This window comes from Eimeria necatrix, genomic scaffold, assembly GCF_000499385.1.
Source record: "Eimeria necatrix Houghton genomic scaffold, Enh_scaff396, whole genome shotgun sequence".
NCBI lineage: Eukaryota > Apicomplexa > Conoidasida > Eucoccidiorida > Eimeriidae > Eimeria > Eimeria necatrix.
In genome coordinates this window covers 1-12500 of record NW_013654296.1, presented here as the reverse complement: position 1 = coordinate 12500, position 12500 = coordinate 1, and the positions used below count along the sequence as shown (strand labels likewise).

The 12500-nt window shown below is 58.2% G+C and overlaps 3 protein-coding genes across 3 annotated transcripts in view; 2 read left to right on the top strand and 1 right to left on the bottom strand.

Annotated features, from left to right (window-relative positions):
• ENH_00050150 (hypothetical protein, conserved) overlaps positions 1-2136 on the top strand; it is a gene marked incomplete at both ends in the record, with an annotated part of 2244 nt that extends 108 nt beyond the window's left edge. Inside the window, 2 exons of the mRNA XM_013581299.1 lie at positions 1-1265; positions 1479-2136. The exon at positions 1-1265 is cut by the window's left edge and continues 108 nt beyond it. Coding sequence (XP_013436753.1) covers positions 1-1265; positions 1479-2136 — 1923 coding nt within the window. The remainder of the gene's footprint in view (positions 1266-1478) is intronic.
• Positions 2137-2435: 299 nt separating this feature from the next.
• On the bottom strand, positions 2436-3340 carry ENH_00050140 (hypothetical protein, conserved; the record flags this gene model as incomplete). The annotated part of the gene is made up of 2 exons (XM_013581298.1): positions 2436-3123; positions 3195-3340. The coding sequence occupies 2 exons, from the start codon at positions 3338-3340 to the stop codon at positions 2436-2438; spliced, it is 834 nt and encodes a 277-aa protein (XP_013436752.1).
• A 1571-nt stretch (positions 3341-4911) lies between these two features.
• Positions 4912-10999, top strand: ENH_00050130 (hypothetical protein, conserved; the record flags this gene model as incomplete). Its single annotated transcript, XM_013581297.1, has 13 exons — positions 4912-6253; positions 6832-6916; positions 7215-7260; positions 7390-7457; positions 7664-8147; positions 8353-8516; positions 8724-8781; positions 8933-8998; positions 9107-9190; positions 9457-9524; positions 9675-9770; positions 9875-9930; positions 10128-10999. 13 exons carry the CDS (start codon positions 4912-4914, stop codon positions 10997-10999), a joined length of 3489 nt encoding a protein of 1162 aa, XP_013436751.1.
• Positions 11000-12500: the final 1501 nt, after the last annotated feature.

Below are 12500 nucleotides of genomic sequence, written 5' to 3'. Positions count from 1 at the left end.
GCAGCAGCAGCAGCAGCAGCAGCAAACAGCCGCATGCGCAGGGCCTCTGCCTTCCAGCGAACAAAAAACAGCCTCATAGCGGCTTCCGAGCCCTTCCTGGCTCCTCAGCGGGGGGCCCCCCAGGGGGCCCCCCTGGGGGCCCCCCAGGGGGCCCCCCTGGGGGCCCCCCTGGGGGCCCCCCTGGGGGCCCCCCTGGGGGCCCCCAGGGGGTCGTGCCAGGGGCCTCCTGCGGCAGAGGGGCCCCTGGGGGCCCCCCTGCCCTGCAGCGCGGACGCAGACCTAGTGGAGAGGATGAGCAACTTGGACTTTGGGGGGCCCCCCAGGGGCCCCCCAGGGGGGCCCCGGCGAGGGCTGAGGGCCCCGGGGGCCCCCGGGGGGCCCCCTGAGAGGGGCCGGCGGGGTCGGAGAGAGGGTACTGATCAGGGGGGCCCCTGGGGGGCCCCCTGGGGGGCCCCCTGGGTGTCTGGGGGCAGCTGCGTCTCGCGCGCTGGCAGCCGGAGAAGCTCGAGGGGCCCCCGGCTTCCTTGCTTCCCGGATTTGAATGTGTTTCAGCAGCAGCAGCAGCAGCAGCAGCAGCAGCAGCAGCAGCAGCAGCAGCAGCAGCAGGGGATGTCTCCAGTGTCTGTGTCGGGCAGCTGCAGCGAGGGGCCCCCCTTCTCGAGCCCGCGGGGCCCCGAGGACCTGAGCACGAGCGCCACTCTTCCGTTGGACACTTCTGCTGCTGCTGCTGCTGCTGCTGCTGCAGCAGGAGCAGCAGCAGCAGCAGGAGCAGCAGCAGGAGCAGCAGCGGCGCCGGTGCAGCCGTACGAGGCGCAGAAGCTGCAGCAGCTGGGCCCGGCAGCGGCCGCGGCGCCCGCGGCAGCAGCGCAGCAGCAGCAGCAGCAGCAGCAGCAGCAGCAGGTGTGGGGCCGTTTTTTGGGGTGTCTGTACAGCTGCTGCTGCGCAGCGCGGCTGCTGCTGCTGCTGAGCGTGGCGAGCACGTGTGGGGTGTGGCTGCTGCTGCTGTTCGTGTGGCTGCTGCGGGACGTGTGGCAGCAGGAGCAGCAGCAGCAAGGAGCAGCAGCAGCAGCAGCAGCAGCTTGCAGGCAGCAGCACCGCGAAAACCGCTGCGAAACCCTCAAACCCTTACCCCCCCTTCTTGCTGCTCCCTGCGAAGAGTGGCGCCGCTGCTTCCTCTCCAAACCCTCGAGCCACGGCCAGACCGCAGCAGCAGCAGCGCAGGTCTTCGCCCGCGTCCTCAACGCCTTCGTCCTCACGCTCCACTGGTCAAACCCTAAACCCTAAACCCTAAACCCTAAACCCTAAGCCCGGGGCCTGCTGCTGCGCCCGCCGCGCCGCCGCGCGCTGCGCCGGGGGAGTGCCCGCGCGCAGCGGCGCGCTAAGACGCAGCTGCGGGACCCGCGGGCATCCGCTCGAGGGTTTAGGGTTTAGGGTTTAGGGTTTAGGGTTTGGGGTTTAGGGTTTGCGGTTTGCTGCAGGCGGACGCTCCTCGCGGTCGTGGCGTTTTTGTGGCTAAGCATTTACGGCTTTAAAGCTGTGTACAACGCACTCGGCGTGTCCGCCCGACAGCAGCAGCAGCAGCAGCAGCAGCAGCAGCAGCAGCAGCAGCAGCTGCAGCAGCTGCTGCTGCAGCAGCAGCAGCAGTGGGCCGCGTACCCCGTCCAGAGCCTGACTCTGCAGCAGCAGGCGCCGCAGGGGCCCTGCGAGCTGCTGCTGCAGCCCAAGCAGCAGCAGCTGCTGCTGCAGCAGCTGGAACACGAGAGACTCGTGCTGCAGCAGCAAGTCCTCAGAGGCGCAAGTCCGCAGCTGCTGCTGCAGACTCTGGGCCGCCAAGACGCCATACAGCGGGAGCTGGCGTTCTTAATAGAGGCGGAGCAGCAGCAGCAGCAGCAGCAGCAGCAGCAGTACGCGTACTGGGAGCAGCAGCAGCGCAGCAGCAGCAGCAGCAGCAGCAGCAGCAGCAGCAGCAAGGGCAGCAGCAGCAGACCTGGGTTTTTCAGAGCCCTCCGCAGCAGCTATGTCTTCAAGTTTTTGCTGCTGCTGTGGCTGGTGTATGGGTGCGTGGTGGGGTGTATGTACACCTGGAAGCACCAGCTGCTGGAGCAGCAGTGGCGGTGGGCCACGGAGGGCTTCTGAGGGTCATAAGTGCACCATTTGATTGGTTTTTTCGAATTAATTAATTAATTCTTCAATTAAATTTAATTATTTTCTTTATTTATTCCATTAATTGAAAAAATCCGACAATTTAAGGCCCGGATCTCCACGCAGTTCAAAAAGTTGCAAAACGCGCACAGAGCCAGACAGACACGGCGCGAAAACGCAAACCCTAAACCCTAAACCCTAAACCCTTTTGGCTTTATTTTTCGTTTGTCTTTGGGGGCGCAGCTGGGCGCTACGGGCAGCAAAGACTGGCCAAAGGGTTTAGGGTTTAGGGTTTAGGGTTTAGGGTTTTGAACAGGAGGGGCAGCTCTTCTGCTGCAGACTGGGCGCAGCAGCGGAGTCCTCGAGGTGTACAGACAGCAGGCGGGTTCAGGCGTTTGCTGCAGAAGGCATTTTTGGTTTTTCTTTTTTGCTGCTGCTGCTGCTGCTGCTGCTGCTTTCTCACCTTCTTCACTTTCTTCTTTTGCTTCCTGAGCCTCCTCTTCCTCTGCTGCTGCTTCTCGGTCTTTTTCAATTAGCTGCAGGACTTTGTCCTCGTCTTTTGCTGCTTGCTGCTGCAGCTCTTTGTGCTGCTCTCTTGCTGCTTCCAGCTGTTCTTCCCCAGCCTTCAAAGCAGCTTCTGTCTGCAGCAGCTTGTCCTCTGCCAGGTGCTGCTGCTGCAGCGCAGCAGCTTCTTCCTGCTGCAGCTGCTGCAGCTGCTGCTGCGCGTCTGCTGCGATCTGCGCCTTCGCCTCCGCGTGCCGCAGCCGCTCCCCGTCAATTTGCTGCTGCGCCTCCTCTGCTGCTGCTTCTGCTGCTTGCAAGTCCGCAGCAAGGCCCTGCAGCAGCTGCGAAAGATGCTCTGCATGCAGCAGCTCGCTGGCTTCGTAGGCCCTGGCCTTAGAAGCCACGAGGGCCCCCCCGACGCGGGCATTTCGCGCAGTTTGCCGCTTGATCGCGTCGGCCAGGACCCGCACAGTTTCGCTGCCGGCCAGTCCATTTAAACAAATTCAAAATGCAATTAAATTGAAAAATTAATTCCCAAAGACGCAAACCTGTACGGCTCTTCCTCCTCCACGACCAGGGGCGCCGCGCCGCCGGCGCCCGCGGGGTGCCGCCACGCCGCAGAGGAATTCAAGTTCGAGAGGAAAAAGAGGGAAAGCGGCAATAAAAAAGCTCTTGCGGGGAAAAATGGCCGCATATTTCAAAAAGAGGGGCTCATGATCTTCAAAAAAAGCTCTTAAAACGTTTTTGGGAGGCAAAAACGAAAAATGTGAACATCGCCGCGGCGTTCAGCTTTCCAGAGCTGCGCATACACCCCAAATCGAAAAACTTGAACGGCCCCGACTAGTGCGGAAACTCGAACAAATAAATAAAATAAAATAAAACAAAATAAAATAAATAAAATGAAACAAAGTTCTGCATGCATTAGTCCTTCAGGCAGCTGAAATGCCCTTTGGCGCTCCAATTACTTCGGCTTTCCACCTCAAATTTGCACTTCTCCGTTTTTCGTGTTCCGATTTTGCGGCTTTGAGGGGCTCCGCCGCTGCAGAAAGAAGTCTGGAATTTTAATCTCTAATTGCGTGGCTTTTATCTTTTATCTTTTTTGTTTAAAGGCGGAAGATCGAGAAAATAAAGTGCAGCAAAGCAAGACAAGAGCTGCTGCCTTCTGCAAGTTGAAACAGCGCGAGCGCGGGCTGTTGCTGGTGTCAGTGGCCAGCAGCGAGTTTGTTTGCTTCTTTTGGAGCTTTCAGAAAGCTCGTTTCAAACGGCAGCAGCAGCAGCAGCAGCAGCTGCTGCTGCTGCTGTTGCTGCAGCAAGACGCCAGCAGCGCAGCAGCGCAGCGGCGGTGCCTCTCCGTGTTTTCCGCCCGATCTTCGCTGCGTTTGAGTCGGAAATTCGAAATTAAATTCAAATTTAAATTCGAATTTATTGAATTAAAGTAAAGGCATGCAGCAGCAGCAGCTGCTGCTGCTGCTGCGGGCTGGCGGCGAAGGCAGCAGCGACTCTGCGGAAAGTTGAACGCGGGCTGCGGCGGCTGCTGCTGCGTTCAGCTTTTCCTCTTTGAACGGCAAATAAGTTTATTTTTGCATTTAATTTGCGAAAATAATTCAAAGTCCACGAAAGAAGCAGCAGCTGCGCGCTGCTGCAGCATGCAGCAGCAGCAGCAGCAGCAGCTCAGCAGCAGGGCCCTGCGGTGTACGTACAGCAGGAAGCACAGACGAAGACCCTTTCCCAGGTGTGTTAACGAACTCATTTGTGCAGTTTATTTTTGTTGCCTTCGAAACGAAAGCCAACTCGGGCTCTGGCTAGCGCAGCAGCAGCAGCAGCAGCAGCAGCAGCAGCAGCAGCAGCAGCAGCAGCAGCAGCGGCGCCTCGGCTGCAGCAAAACGGCCTTTTTCCCTTTTCTCTTTTTCTTTTCTTCTAAACCCTTTTTAGAAAAGACTTTTCGCCTCCGAAGACTTTCAGTTTCCAATGAGACAGCAGCCCGGCCCGCAGCGGGCGGGGAGAGCTGCTGTGGCCTCGGCTGCTGCCAGCAAATTAGGGTTTAGGGTTTGCGGTTTAGGGTTTAGGGTTTGCGGTTTAGGGTTTAGGGTTTGAGGCCCGCGCAGCTGCTGCCTGCTGCTGCGCTGCGGGGCTTCGCTCGCCCCTGGGAGCTGCGGAGATCTTCCTGTTGCTGCTGCTGCAGTTGTTGCAGCCCCAGGCCGGGGCCCCTCCCTTGCTGCTGCAGCAGCAGCAGCAGCAGCAGCTAGTCAGCAGAGCCGCAGTCCCATGCCGCCACGATGTGAAGGGGCCCCTCGGGGGGCCCCCCGAGGCCCTGCAGAGCAGCAGGGGCCCCCCGAGACCCTTTCTGGGGGCCCCCCTTTGGGGGCCCCTGGGGAGTCTTTGGGGGGCCCCCCCGAGGACCCGCCTGAGGAGCCTGCTGCAGCACGGGGGCCCCAAGGGGGCCGCGCTGCTGCTGCTGCTGCTGCTGCTGCTGCTGCTGCAGCGAGCAGCGAGTTTGAGCTGCCGCTGCTGCTGCTGCACCCCTCCGCCGAGGGGCCCCCCGAGGGGCCCCCGGGGCTGGGGGCCCCCCCAGTTCGGGAAAGTTGGCAAGAAGAAGTTTCTGCTTCAGTTGCTGCTGCCTTTAGAGACCTCCGCAGCAGCGTGTTTGCGAGGAGCAGCAGCAGCAGCAGCTGCAGCGGCAGCAGCAGCAGCAGCTGCAGCAGGCCCTTCCGAAAGGGCCTCGGGAAGTCCATGCTGAAGACAGCAGCAGAAACTGCAGCAGCAGGCGCAGCAGCAGCAGCAGCAGCAGATAAGGCAGCAGCAGCAGCCCTGCAGGCCAAACCCGGGGCCCCAGAAGAGGCCACGAGAGGGCCCCAGCAGCAGCAGCAGCAGCAGCAGCAGCAGCAGCAAACTGCAGCAGCTCAACCACCACGCGGGGAGCCCCCCGTGGGGCCTCCTGGGGGCCCCCCTGGGGGCCCCCCTGAGGGGCCCCAGGGCCCCCAGGGGGCCCCCGAGGGGCCCCTGGGGCCAACAGAGCCCCGGGGGCCCCCCTTGGGGTCACTGCAGCAGCAGCTCAGCGAGGGGCCCCCCAAGGGGCCCCCCTTGGGGGCCCCCAGGGGGCCCCTGCAAGGGGCCCCTCAGGATCCTCCTGAGGCACTGGGTGGCGCTCGGCATGAACCCGCTGCTGCTGCTGCTGCTGCTGCTGCTGCTGCTGCTGCTGCTGCTGCTGCTGCTGCTGCTGCTGAGAGGGTCTCCCGGGACTGCGAGGCGCATGAGGGGGCAGCAGATCTGCAGTCGGAGTTTCTGTCTGCCTATACAATTCAGCCGCAGCAGATTGCTGCTGCAGCAGAAGCAGCAGCAGCAGCAGCAGCAGCAGCAGCAGCAACAGCAGCAACGAGCGAGGCCGGAGACACCGAAGATGCTGACAAAGAAACAGCAGCAAAGCAAGGCAGCGATGCTTCCTCTAGCTCGCCATCAGCAGCAGCAACAGAAGCAGCAGCAGCAGCAGCAGCAGCAACAGCAGCAGCAGCAGCAGCAGCAGCAGATAAACAGGGGCCCCCAGCTGAGAGCCACTGGGCAGCAAGCCCAAAGAGGGGCCCCTCATTGGCAGGCTCTCCCTCTGCAGCAAGTGGGGCTAAACCCTAAACCCTAAACCCTAAACCCTTAAAATTCAAAACCCTCGAAAACGCTAGACCCCTTTAAACCTCAGACCCTAAACCCTTTTAAACTTTAAACCTTTGTAAACCCTAAACCCTTGTAAACCCTAAACCCTTGTGAACCCTGAACCCTTGTAAACCCTAAACCCTTGTAAGCCCTAATAGCTTGTAAACCCTAGTCCCCTGTAAACCCTAAACCCTCGCAAACGCTAAACCCTCAAACGCTAAACCCTAAAATATCGAAAACCCTAAACCCTGCAAACCCTAAACCCTTAAAAGCGCAGAGCAGCAAAAAGAGAAGCAGCTGAAAGCAAAGAACTGAAAAGATAAATAAATTTAAAAAAAATAATTAAAAAGGAGACAACTAAATAAACAAATTTAAAACAAATAAAGACAAATCACAAAGCTGCTGCTGCTGCTGCTGCTGCTGCTGCTGCTGCTGCTGCTACGGGAGTCTCAACAGCCAGCAGCCCAGCTTGGGACAGTCAGTTCTCGAGGGTTTAGGGTTTAGGGTTTAGGGTTTAGGGTTTAGGGTTTGCTGCTGCTGCAGAGTGGGGCCGCAGCATCTTCAGGAGGCCTGCGGGCCCCTTGAACTTGCGGCAGCCGGTGGAGCGCTCATTCGTATCCACAACCACGTGAGCTGCTGCTGCTGCTGCTGTTGCTGCTGCTGCTGCTGCTGCTGCTGATGCTGCTGATCCTGCTGCTGATGCTGCTGCTGCTGCTGCTGCTGATGCTGCTGCTGATCCTGCTGCTGCTGCTGATGCTGTTATGTCTCCTGCCGCTGTGGCTGCTGCGTTCGTTGCTGCTGCTGGCGGAGGTTCGCAGTTGCTGCTGCTGGAACTGCTGCTGCTGCTGCTGCTGCTGCTGCTGCTGAGTGCTGCTGCTGCTCCACTTGCTGCTGCTGCTGCTGCTGCTGTTTTTTGCGGTTTGTAGGACAATGCAGAGCAAGGGCTTGCTAGGCTGCAGCCGTGCGAACGTGGTGAGAAACCCTAAACCCTAAACCCTAAACCCTAAGCCCCGTCGACTGGCGCAACTACTGCTGCTGAGCCCTCAGCCGTAATAAGCCCTAAACCCTAAACCCTAAACCCTAAACCCGTTTTGTTTGCAGAGAGGAGTGTTTCCTGTGGCAGTGAGGGGCCGCAGCACCAAATCTAAGCAGGCCCTGTCCCCGGTCTGGTGCGTGCGGGAGGTTGAGACAGGTAGGGTTTAGGGTTTAGGGTTTAGGGTTTAGGGTTTAGGGTTTAGGGTTTGGGATATAGGGTTTGAGACGACAGCATTTCCGTGGTCTCTCCCCCACCTTGCCCGCAATCGCCCCGCCCCCTATGGCGCCCAGGGTTTAGGGTTTAGGGTTTAGGGTTTAGGGTTTAGGGTTTGTGTTTCAGGCGACAGCGCAGCGCTGTGGTCTGCAACAATATCCCCCAAAGGCGAATGGCTGGCAGCAGCAGGCCAAACGGGGGTGGTTTTCTTATGGTCTGTTCCGGGGCCCCGGGGGCCCCCGGGCCTGCGGGGCCCCCGGGGCCCCCCGGGGCCCCCCGTCTCTCCGGGGCCCCCGGGGGCCCCCGGGGCCCCCCCGCCAACCCCTCGCACTCCTTGTCGGGTTCCCCCGGGCGCGGCGTGCGGTTCCCCCGAGGAGGGCCCCCCGGGGGCTGGGGTTTCCTGAAAGACCGCCCGGACCACTGCCTGACTGGCCACGGGGCTTCAGTGATTTTGCTGTGTTGGGCGCCAACAGCAAAACTGTCTTTGCTGCTTTCTGCGAGTTTGGATAAAACGATTCGGCTGTGGAGGCCCTCGAAGGGTTTGAGTGCAATTGCTGTGTTGCGCTGCACGGACTGGCCCACCAGCGCCTCTTTCCACCCCATTTTCAAGGTGCAAACCCTAAACCCTAAATCAGGGTTTGCGACGCACAGCCCGCCAAACCCTCGCGACCGCCTCCGCTTCCCAGGCCGGCCGCCCCAGGGGGTTTAGGGTTTAGGGTTTGGGGTTTGGGGCTTGGGGCTTGGGGCTTGGGGCTTGGGGTTTGGGGTTTAGGGTTTAGGGTTTAGGGTTTAGGGTTTAGGGTTTGGGTCCGCAGGACGTGATCTTCACCGGCTGCCTCGACGCCACCATTCAGGTCTGGAGACTTCTCTCCACGAGGGCCCCCGGGGGCCCCCGGGGGGCCCCCCAGCAGTTCGAGTCCCGAATAGTGGAGTATTTGAAAGTTCCCGAGTTGGTGACGGCTCTTTCCATATCCCCCAAGTCAGGGTTTAGGGTTTAGGGTTTAGGGTTTAGGGTTTAGGGTTTGGGGCTGGGCTTCGGGGTTGGGGGCGCGGGGGTTTTCGGGCGCCAACGCGCTCCAGCGGTGAAGTTGAGCCCGCAACAAGCGCTCTAGGGTTTAGGGTTTAGGGTTTAGGGTTTAGGGTTTGGGGTTTAGGGTTTAGGGTTTAGGGTTCGGGTGTTGCGCAGCGGAGGCATTTTGGCTGTTGGCTTTCGCAATGGCAGCATTTCTTTCTACGACGCACGAGTAAGGGTTTAGGGTTTAGGGTTTAGGGTTTAGGGTTTGGAGCTAAAGGCCCTTCCGCCCACCCAGCGGCAGTAAAAACAGCGACTTTGGGCTCAGGGCATACAATTTAGGGTTTAGGGTTTAGGGTTTAGGGTTTAGGGTTTGCGTGCAGACGCTGAAGTTTTGTTCGGAGGTTGACTGCAAGAATAGAAAGGGAAAATTTGCCAAGGGAAGAAAGGTAACGGCTGAGGGTTTAGGGTTTAGGGTTTAGGGTTTAGGGTTTACGTGTGACTCTCTCAGGGTTTAGGACTTAGGGTTTAGGGTTTAGGGTTTAGGGTTTGCGCAGGTGACAAGCCTGGAGTGGCTGCCTGATGGGACTTCTCTGCTGGTGGCCACCAACGACTCGCGCATTCGCATCTTCGACGTTTCTGTAAACCCTAAACCCTTTTCCAAACCCTAAACCCTTTTCCAAACCCTAAACCCTTTTTTTTCTAAACCCTAAACCCTCGCCCGAAGCCTAAACCCTCATCCAGGCCCTCTTCAAGTCCTCGCGCCGCCTCGCGGCGCTAGAGCGCTAAACCCTCGCTTTGTGCTCTCCAGGGTTTAGGGTTTGGGAAGCAGGGTTTAGGGTTTGAGAATTAGGGTTTAGGGTTTGAGAATTAGGGTTTAGGGTTTGGGGTTTTGGGACTTGCGCAGAGCCTGACTTGCGTCTACAAGTTCAAAGGCCATGTAAATGCCCAGATAATGCTGAGGGCCAGCTACACGTGAGGGTCTAGGGTTTAGGGTTTAGGGTTTAGGGTTTAGAGGTCGGCGTGGGCAACGTTGGCGTTCACTCTTTGAGCTTCGAGCTCGGGGCTTGGCTCGCCAGGGTTTAGGGTTTAGGGTTTAGGGTTTAGGGTTTAGGGTTTGTGCAGAGCCAATGGCCTTGGAGTAGTCTGCGGCAGCGAAATTGGCCGCATTTCTTATTGGAGGGTTGGAGGCCCTGCAGCTGACTTGCTGGACAGCCAGAGGTAGGGTTTAGGGTTTAGGGTTTAGGGTTTAGGGTTTAGGGTTTGGGACTTCAGTGGGGCGAAGGGTTTAGGGTTTAGGGTTTAGGCTTTGGGGTTTTCTGCAGGACGCGTTTGCCTCACTGGAAGAGGGTGACAAACAGTTCGCTCGAGGAGTTCAAAGGTAAAAAAGGGTTTAGGGTTTAGGGTTTAGGGTTTAGGGTTTGGGGTTTAGGGTTTAGGGTTTGGCTCGCCTTCACCCCGTAGCGCTTTGAAAGCTCCTGATCCGACGACGGCATAAAGCCCCTGTGAACGAAGAGGCTAAAATTCAGGGTTTAGGGTTTAGGGTTTAGGGTTTAGGGTTTAGGGTTTTGTGTGCAGCATTTGACGAGCTGCTGACTTTTGCTGTTGCTGCTCCCCCCGCCTTTTCTGCTGCTCTTTTCTCTTACCTGTCTATACACCCGCTGCCCAGCAGGGCCCCCCAGCTGTCGCGCAGGCCGACGCAGCAGCAGCAGCAGCAGCAGCAGCAGCAGCAGCAGCAGCAGCAGCAACAGCAGCAGCAGCGGCAGTTTCGCTCGGGAATCAGCAGCATTTCTAGCAGCCCTCCCTCTGTCTCTTCAGTGTCAATGAATTCCAAAAGAAATAAAATAAAACAATTTTTAGGTATCAAGAGAAACAGCAGCAGCAGCAGCAGCAGCAGCAGCAAAGTCCAAAACGACAGCAGCGGCAGGGGGGCCTCTGGGGAGTCTCTTTGCGAGCCTGCGCCCGCAGCAGCAGCAGCAGCAGCTGCTGCTGCTGCTGCTGCTGCAGTTTCGCCTGCTTGCAGCAACTCCAAGCCGTCGCCCACAGCAGCAGCAGCAGCAGCGCCATCAGCAGCAGCAGCAGCAGCACCGTCAGCAGCAGCAGCACCGTCAGCAGCAGCAGCAGCGCCGTCAGCAGCAGCGACAGCGCCGTCAGCAGCAGCGGCGGCGCCCTCAGCAGCAGCAGCACCGCCGCCAGCAGCAGCAGCAGCAGCAGCAGCACCGCCGCCAGCAGCAGCAGCAGCAGCAGCAGCAGCAGCAGCAGCAGCAGAGTGCGACTCGGACGACAGCGACTTGTGTGCTGCTTCTCTTGCTGCACTTTCTGTTGCTGATGCTGCTGCAGCAGGGGCCCCCAAGGGGCCCCCCGACAGCAGATCTTTTTGCTGGAGGGCTGGAAAGAGAATTCATTTGGGTTTGCCAGCGAGCTGCTACGAGCTTTGCAAGCAGCAGTGAGGGTTTAGGGTTTAGGGTTTAGGGTTTAGGGTTTAGGGTTTAGGGTTTGGGTTTCGGGGGAGGGGCGGGCTGCGGCTGCGGAGCGGCGCCACGGGCTGGGGAGCGCCACAAGTAGCACTAAGCGCGGGGCTAGGGTTTAGGGTTTAGGGTTTTGTAGGGTTTAGGGTTTAGGGTTTAGGGTTTGGGGTTTGGGTGGTCTTCAGGTCGGACGCAGCAAACTTAGTGGTTGTAGCAGGAAGCTACACCGGCAAAATAAGGGTTTTCGTGAACCTCGCGGGCCACCTTTGTGCAGGCCCTAAACCCTAAACCCTGATTTAGGGTTTAGCTTTGCGCCAGCTTTTTTTGCAACTTTTTTATCCACTGCATTAATTTGCCTCCGCTTATTTGAACCTCCTCTGCTGCTTTATAAAATGCATAAATCTGAAGATTAAAACGCGGCATAAATACCTAAAATTCGAGGGTTTAGGGTTTAGGGTTTAGGGTTTGGAAGCCTCAACAGTAAACACATGCAAACGAGGGTTTGCCACTCCCAGAATTGGCGCTAAGGGTTTAGGGTTTAGGGTTTGGGGTCGGCGGCCCGAGAAAAGCGTTAAGCACTCCGAGCCCCAAACCCTAGGTTGTCCATCAATTTCCTGAAAAGATTTCATAATTAGGGTTTAGGGTTTAGGGTTTAGGGTTTTCTTGAGCGCTCCTAATGGAGTCCAGATATTCTTTGAAGCCGTAGCGCTGGCCCAAGTAGTCGGAGAAGCTTTCCTTTTTACTAAGTTCCTGAACACAAAAGCAAGGGTTTAGGGTTTAGGGTTTAGGGTTTGCGCGCGAGGGTTTAGGGTTTAGGGTTTGCGTGCGAGGGTTTGTGGTTTAGGGCTTCAGTTCCGGCCCCTCCCTGGGCGCTGGCTGCGTCGAGGGTTTAGGAAGTCCCAGGGTTTAGGGTTTAGGGTTTGGGTCCCGGGTGTTCTGGGTCTTAGGGGGAGTCCCAGGGTTTAGGGTTTAGGGTTTAGGGTTTACGACCCGCGTATTCTGGCTTGTCGGGGACTACAAGTGTTTAGGGTTTAGGGTTTATGACCCGCTCATTCTGGCTTGTCGGGGAATATAAGTGCTCAGGGTTTAGGGTTTGTGACCCGCTTATTCTGGCTCGCAGGGCTCAGGGCTTAGGGTTTAGGGTTTAGGGTTTAGGGTTTAGGGTTTGGCACGTGGAGGAGGCGCTGGACTTTGAAGAGTTCGTTGTCGGCTGCGTCGCCTCGCCAGGCCTTGACGGGCACTCCGCTGCTGGGCTGCAGCAGCAGCGAGAAAATGCAATTATCAAATAAACAAATTTTTTCTTTTTTTCTTCCCAACTTTTCCAAGTCCTTCAGATACACCCCACACCCCACACGCATGCAGTGCTGTCTGTACAGCCGGTGGCTTATCCACTCGCCCCCGGGGTCCAGACACTCCACCACCTGAACGCACACGCTTTAGGGTTTAGGGTTTAGGGTTTAGGGTTTGGGGTTTGGGGGCTGGC